Here is a 7962-nt window from a genome sequence, read left to right as displayed (position 1 = left end):
TTGACAATAGAAGTCGCCAATTCCAATTAGCAATAATATCAGAATATTTTCTCCAATTCCTTGTTCATACAAGTACAATTATTCTTATTAGGAAATGGTGCACTATAACCACGTTCATCTCATATACACCAAAAAGCGTCCAAACTGTCTTGCAAAATTTGTGCCTCACCAATAGTAGCAGCCATCTTCAACCACAGTGCTTTTGCTTAATGTAACATATAAATGGGCACAGCTGTTCACTCCCCAGTCCCAGGACAAAACTCCACATCCCACCATAAACCCTTGCATTAATCTGAAAGAAACAGAAAACAAAATGATACTATAACAAAAAATACGAGGCAACAATTGGTCAGAAAAACCCAACTCTACAAGAGATATAAAATACTAAGAATTATACACTCAGAAAAAGAGAGCTACATGTTAAGAATCAAAGTCATAAGCCGAATTGGAGGGAACAACATAGTTGGATCTTCTTCTGGTTAAAGGTGGAGTTAAAGTGCCAAATTTAAAGAGTGATGATAGACATTCAGGTGGATAATGAAAAAGGGCTTCGTATCCACACTAGCAATTTATTTGCTAGATGTGTTGTCATTCTTACTCTAAAGACGGTGCCTCAGCGTGAAGTTTGGGAAACGTAATGTGGTAAGTTGAAGTTAATTCTAGCTATAAAGGGTATAGTGCAGCAAACAGGATCCCAGCCTAATGTGGTAAGTTGAAGTTAATTCTAGCTATAGAGGGTATAGTGCAGCAGACAGGTATCCGGAGGCAAAATAAATCCAAAACTTACCCACTTTAGAGGAGCCACTATCCTTCTTTTCTGGCACTGTTTTTTCCAAGAACTCCTGAATTGTTCTCCAATATCGATCACCACCAGCCAACCATGTATCCATATGCATTCCCGTAGGGAATTCTACAAATGAACACTGCTGATTCCGGGCAGCTGCTTTAGCATATAGCATCTCCATGTGAGCTGGGGGAACCATTTCATCTTGTAGTCCAGAAAGGAGGAGGATTGGTTGTTTGACCTGTGCAGTTAAAAACATAATAAGTTAGTGAACAATTTTATCATAGTTAGAACACATAACTTCTCTTGCACAAGAGGCAAAATTAAATAATGGCAAATAACTACTGGAAAGGAATGTTTGACAAGATCAAACCTGGATAATTACATATCACAAGCGGCTGTTGATACTTACCTTCATCTACTTTCAATCTAGTCACTTACCTCTCTGATAATTTTCATTTTGATTTGTCAACTAGCATTTAATTATAGATTAATCCCTTTCAAAAAATGTAGTATAGTTTAATTACCAGAGAGCTGGCGTGCATCCTGCTCAGTATACTTTTCTTGGATGAGAACTTAACACTCAAGTCATTTGCACTTTATCTGTCATTTTTCTTATTATTTCAACCAGTAAATACGAAAATAAGAGTGGCAAAAATAAAAATTAGCAGAAGAGTGACCAACCAAGAAATGGAGGCTAGGATGGCAATAGCCACTAACTACTTTGTCATGCTAGCTTTCTGTCAACTAAAAATACCTTTCGCAGAAGTGATTGATTTGAAAGTAAAACTTAAGGTCGTAATTCAAAACAGAAAAAATAAAAAGAGAGATAAATAAAATGAAAGTAAGCACAAGTTAAGTAATACTTATCAATACATCTAAGACAGTACACCCTATGTGACAGTTTGAAATAGAATTATAGGAATCATGACTTTCCACACGTGAACAAAGAAATGAAAAGATTTATATCCTAATAGTTAGTTACTTTACATTCTCATAATTATGCTAGCAGCTGGTTACAACACGAAGTATAAAATTGATCACTTATCTTTGATTCATTTGGTAGCAATTGAATTTATTAAAGACTCATATTCTAACATAAAAACTAAGCCTTTGAGCTTTAAGCCACATGAAGCTGATTGCCAGTATTTTGGCATTGGCAAGACACCCACACAAGTAGAACAAATAATAGACTCCAACAACATGTAGGCTCACCTCTCCAATAACATCAACAGTGCTCCAGGGAGAACGAACAAGAAAATTAAGAACTTTAGGACCCTTGGAGCCACCTTTTCCAATAAACCACTTCAGAAATGGTAAGAGAACTCCAGCCATGTCCAAAATGGATGTGAAAGTATTTTCTAGTATCAGTGCAGCTACCTGTGATGTTTCAGTTAAAAATAATATCAGAGCGGGGCAAGCAAAGAATGAAAGACTACATCATATTGCCAAAACACAAAAAACGAAAAGAAGAATGCTAAATCGCAAGAGTTATATGGATATCAAAGTTTGATGAAGATTTTAGCAACCAGTCGCCCTAAAATATTTACCAAGTGTCTACAATGTCATTGTAAGGTGACGTGGCAAAAAAAAACAGCTAGGCCTAAAGGGAAAGTCAGCGAAGGGAAACAATAACCACATAATTTTGTTACTCGCATTAAATCTAACATTGCTACATACTACATAGTAACACTAGAGTGTCAGAGTCACGTAGGTCATGGTTCTACAATGATACATCAGAAAATTCAGAACAAACTAGGAAATGGAGAGTAAATGCAAATTAACAGGAAAATGGGGGATGCTGTATTATGTCTATATCACTCTTACGCATTCACATTAGCTTATGTCTATTTCAAAAGCTGTACTATATTATTTTGGACATTAGTTGGAAAAACAAAATTGTCGCTTCGATACATCTGTTGATCTGAATTCTGAAAGTAGAAGTTTGTGCACAAAATGGTACTGTATTAAATAAAGGTTTTCCCTTGCTAAAGTAAATAACTCATGGGGGAGAGAAGAGAAAAGGTAAGATATATAAAAGAAGTGTGGTTCTCAGCCTGCAGGGATGAATGGATGATATTACCTTGTCTGGATTGTTTCTAACTAGCACAGTTCCAACAGCTCCCCCAAGAGACCTTCCAAAGACAACAATTCTGGAAGTGTCAATATCTACTCTTTCAACCAGATGGTTCAAAGCAGCCTGTTTAGTTGGAAAACGGCATGAATTAGCATAAGTTGCATCCAATCCTTCCCACACCTCACCACATGAAATAACAGAATTAAAAATATACATGTATATACACAAAAAGACACTGCAGGAATACAATAATCCTCCTTCTCTATTTAAAAGCTTAGAGAATTGGCTGCAATACACTTTTATATAGAAGATCGGGAGCAAGAAGGCAAACCTGAGCATCCTTAGTGATACCTTGTTGTGAAGGGAACCCATCACTAGCCCCATAACTGAAAATTTTGAGGCAGAAAAATGAGCTAATTCGTTTAGATAACTAAGCACAGAATGGCTAAGTGTACCAAGCATACCATCAAACTAGGATGGGAAAAAGGGCAGAAATGGAAAAGAAAGAGGTGAACTAGACGAGGATGAAGTATTATCAGAAGAAGATGATACAGAATACATGTATTTAATAGTCAGGAGCTCGAAAAAGATGCAAGTAGATACAAATACACACATAAAAAGGACAATAAACTCTGGTTTCAATCTGCTATATAGAAAAGCTGCTCACCCTCTGTATGAAAGCATGAAAACATTGCATTGCAATTGCTGTAACATAATCCGAACCATTTCAAGGCGGTGAGCAATATCTGTAATTAACTAGTCAAGGCCCAACATAAACATAATACACACAAATTCCTTCCCAAATAGGAAACACTGGGAGCTACCTCTAGTCCTCTACACATCAGACATTGTTATATAACCAATAGCCACCCACAAAAAGAACGAAAAAGATACTGCCAGCATTTTCCTGGAAAAAGAGAATAGTTGGACCTGAAAAAGTCATGAAAACATGTCTTAGTGTTAGTCAGTCCAATCAATAATAACTTATGTTTCAGAAACAAATGTAAATGATAAAATAGAAGGCCAGAAATAAGGAGGCTCAGAAGAGTGGAGTAGTAATTTAATAATTGATGCATCTCCTTCAAGACTCACACTCTTCTTAGCAATAATTGCACCATCAAATATATGCTCTCCTTTTGTCCTTTTTATTATTTTACTTTGTGTGAATACAGAGGGAAACAGATAGATGTACATGCAGTTTTATGATGTCCATAGTTTTCCAAACATGTGGTACTATAGGACACAAAGAGAAAGCAAGTATTTGTTTAGTTAGAGATGCCGCTGATACGTTGCTCACAGTTTAGCAGTACTTATAATGATCCGTTTGATACGTAAACTGAGAAAAGGTCAGATAGAGAAGCGAAGTTTTAAAAATGGCTTTTCTTATGTATCAAACATTTGATAAATCCCTAACATAATGGCTTTTCTTATGTATCAAACACACCCCTAACATAATGGCTTTTCTTATGTATCAAACATTTGATAGACCCATAAATCAAGGTTTTTCTTGACTTTTCCTATGTATCAAACACGCCCCCACATATTTGCACTGAGACGAAATTACCACTATGTTCAAATGAAAATAAAACCTACATGTCAAAGAAGTTGACCAGCCCCTATAATGAAACAATGAATGGTAATCACCCATACTCTAATATGTTATCCATAGTTCCATATTTACGCTTTCAAGAAAACTTAACCATAAGTTTACTAATCTTCCCACATTGCAAACATTTATCTCAATTTGAGATTCTCAAATGATAACAAAAAATATTTCCATAATATTCTAGCTACTGTACAGTTTTTGTAGCAGTTCTACAGCATCATTTTCCTAATTCCTGCCAAAGTTCTCTTATTTTATCATAATTAGCCTCGGATCCATGTTTCCAACTCCAAGCCACTACTTTTCATAAAAATCAGTGGTAAGCATCTTAATTACACATCACCCCACCACACTAACAAAAAAAAAAAGAATTTTGGAAGCTTCGTCTACACACTACCACAAAACCCTAAAAATCAAGTGCCAAATTATCAGAAGAAGAAAAAAAGATTCATTGCGATTAGACTACAATCGCGACTCCAAACAACCGTTAAAACAGTAAAGCATACACATAACCTAATAAAAAGACACAAACCTTTACAATCGGAGGAGAGCTTGATGAACCAAGCGTGGAGACGGACGCCGTCTGATGAAGTGAGCCAGACATCCTCGTATAAGAGGCGGAGACGGGCAGGGGTGATGGGGTAGGACTTAGTGAGACCAGGCAGCACGGGTACGTAGACGAGCTTCTCCTGGAAAGCCACGAGCAATGCCATGCCGGCCACCACGATTCCGCCAACTCCATAGAGCAACGCGCTCACGAACGACACCATGGATTGACGCACGCCCTTCCCCCTCGATCTCTCTCTCTCTACTTTATCTTTGTAAATAAGATTGAGTGGTTTCGTGGGTGTATCTGATTCCGGAGCATGGATCGTCGATCGATGTGCAGAGGGAATTGAATTTTGCTGGTTGATGTTTGTGTGTTGAGAGATTTAGATTTTAGAGAGATCGAAATGGGGGATTTTCTAGTTTCTAGTTTCCCTTGCGTTTTAGCATTTCTGGGCTCAGCAAAGTGATCTAAACGACATCGTTTAAGCAAATGGATGGTGGCTTTGGTAATCAAGTTTTAAAAACTTTTACTCTCCATTTTATACTTTGATTATTGTTATTAGGGTTCAAATATTAGACCTAGAAAATTAAAACGAAAAAAAATCCTATATAGGCTTATGAATTATGGGACAGAGATACGATCAGCGATGGATCGTATAGAAGAGATTAAGTAGCATTATCTTTTACTAGAACTACTTTTAAAATTATCCATTTTCATATTTGTTTCGATTGAAATATATTTAATGATTAAGTTTCAAACATTATTCAATTAAAATTCATAAAATTAAATTATTAAAAATTTAAAAATTAAATCCTAAAATCGTACTCCATAGTTTAAAATTATAAAAACAACAAAATCGAAATAAATAAAAGAATTACGAATCACTTAAATTTAAATTTATCTTCTCAAATTGGTCAAAAAAGTTTTTCTATAAGTATTTGTCATCAGTTGTCACTCATTATCGACATGTCTTTTGATAACGCTTTTTTTGTACATATTGACCAACATTGCACGGACTTATTGAATCCATTGTGCTTATTACATTATCGATAACTTACTTCTATAAGGTATCGGCTAAAATATCTTTCATAACCATGGGTCTACCAATCACGCTTTTTATGACATGATTTGTCGTTTATTATTATCAGTTCGATTATCAGTTGTAATTGTTAATCAATTTTTTTCTTAAATATAATGGGAATCGAATTGAAAGCAAAAAATTTTGACTATCGATTAGTTAATAACCGTTTTACTCGATCAATTGCCGATTAACCATTAACCGACTAATTAATATTCACCCTACATCACAGAATTTTCATTTCCTTCCTTATTTTGTGATTTTTTTTTATAAATATGAAAAAAAAATCTCTTTAAGTACCAGTCATTTTTATTGATATAACAAGTAGACTAGCTAGAATTGAAGACAATGACCAATTATTTCAAGCCGAACTACGAGGACTAGAGAGCGAGTTTGGACCTATAAAGTTGCACTCACCTATAATCTATAGTTTTGATTAAGGTCAAAATAACTTATACAGTTGATTAAGGTAACCATTAATGAGTCATTATATTTTACTGCTTCCTATTATATAACAATGGTCAGATCATGGCTCAGATTGACTATTCTAACATATTCAAAATCCAATAATTTTTCTATTCGAATGATTTATGTTTATTTAAAATAAATCAACGAACTCACACAATAACCATGATATCTATAATTCTTGGAAAATACAAACTATATACTATAAATTTGGAGTCATACGGAGTGAGAATCCTTATAATTTAAATGGAGTAGTATAAAAAACACTAATAGAATGATGTAAAGTAAATTAAAAATAAAACGAAGAGGGTTTGAGAATCTGGTTGCTGCCAAAACAACCCCATACATGTATGATAAATAAGTCCTCAATAATTGATTAATTGGTCACCCACTCTAACTCGAATCTCATAAAGAAAGCCAAGTTTCTTATTCTAAGAGCATCCACAATGGAGGATGTCCCGCCGGACATCCGCGCGGGACGTCCGCCATTAGGCGAGAGAGGGGCGGACGCGGACGCGGACGTCGGCTGTGGACACCGCACATCCGCGGCTTTTCGGGACGTCCGTCGGGACGTCCGCCATTGCGGTGCCACAACGGACTTCCCGGCTGATGTCTAAATTTTTTATTTTTTTGTGGATGTCCGTCGGGATGTTCTTGGGGATGTCCACAATTATGCAGTGGGATGTCCTTATGATGTGACAGTGCAGTAGAAGATCCTTATGACGTGGCAGAAGGTGTTTTTAGGAAGTTCGTCGGGATGTCCGCTGAGACATCCGCACCACTGTGGATGCCTTAACTTTGAAAAGTCAAAAAATTCAAAAAAAATCACCCATGTGAAAATTTTGAAGCTAGTTAAATACTCCTAGGAGGCTTTATGCATTTATTCAAAAGCAATACTATAAGTTATAGCAACAAATTTCAAGTTCACCCCTTTTTTCACTACCCTGTGTACACTAACTTTTTGCCACCTTTGTTCATAAAAAATAGTCTTAATAAATTACTACAAGTATTTAAATATAAAAATAATTAAATTAAAAAATAAATGATATAAAAATTGGTTAAAGCATAATTAGTAAAAAATAGAGGGAAAAACTTACTGTAAAGAGAAAAACTTTAATTTAAAATGAAAAAAACAAGAAATTTTTTTATGGACATAATTAGTATTTTAATATTTTCCAGTTTTTGCACCACCAACTCAAAAAATATTTCTATTTACGTAAAAACAAGAAAAATAATATTTATTGTTATAGACATTATTCTAGTCCTGTTTTGTGCTATAGTGTATAGACATATACAATTAATATGAACAGGAATCCGTGTGGTGGCGCAATTGCCATTAATACGCTCTGATCACCGCCCCATTCCACTTCACCTTCTAAACTCTCATTTTCCATTTGATTTCAAG

General features: G+C 35.3%; 1 protein-coding gene across 1 annotated transcript; it reads right to left on the bottom strand.

The window, feature by feature from the left end:
• Window positions 1–5434, bottom strand: LOC121789250 (alpha/beta hydrolase domain-containing protein WAV2-like). The gene is made up of 8 exons (XM_042187750.1): window positions 4997–5434; window positions 3756–3791; window positions 3529–3607; window positions 3193–3247; window positions 2868–2984; window positions 2000–2164; window positions 788–1025; window positions 1–292 (listed from the first exon to the last, which is right to left on the bottom strand). The coding sequence occupies exons 1-8, from the start codon at window positions 5232–5234 to the stop codon at window positions 288–290; spliced, it is 933 nt and encodes a 310-aa protein (XP_042043684.1). The 5' UTR covers window positions 5235–5434; the 3' UTR covers window positions 1–287.
• Between the last annotated feature and the right edge of the window lie 2528 nt (window positions 5435–7962).

This window comes from Salvia splendens, unplaced genomic scaffold (assembly GCF_004379255.2).
Source record: "Salvia splendens isolate huo1 unplaced genomic scaffold, SspV2 ctg186, whole genome shotgun sequence".
NCBI classification, from domain to species: Eukaryota; Viridiplantae; Streptophyta; class Magnoliopsida; order Lamiales; family Lamiaceae; genus Salvia; species Salvia splendens.
The sequence above is the reverse complement of the archived record's forward strand: the minus strand, read 5'-3'. Positions and strand labels throughout refer to the sequence as shown.

What these genes read in the sequence shown, in the direction of transcription:
- LOC121789250 (XM_042187750.1), bottom strand. Translation starts at nt 5,234, where the DNA reads ATGGTGTCGTTCGTGAGCGCGTTGCTCTATGGAGTTGGCGGAATCGTG. An exon ending in TTAGAAACAATCCAGACAAG is followed by an intron (nt 2,165 to 2,867) that starts GTAATATCATCC and finishes GAAACATCACAG; the next exon opens with GTAGCTGCACTGATACTAGA. An exon ending in CTGTTGATGTTATTGGAGAG is followed by an intron (nt 1,026 to 1,999) that starts GTGAGCCTACAT and finishes TTAACTGCACAG; the next exon opens with GTCAAACAACCAATCCTCCT.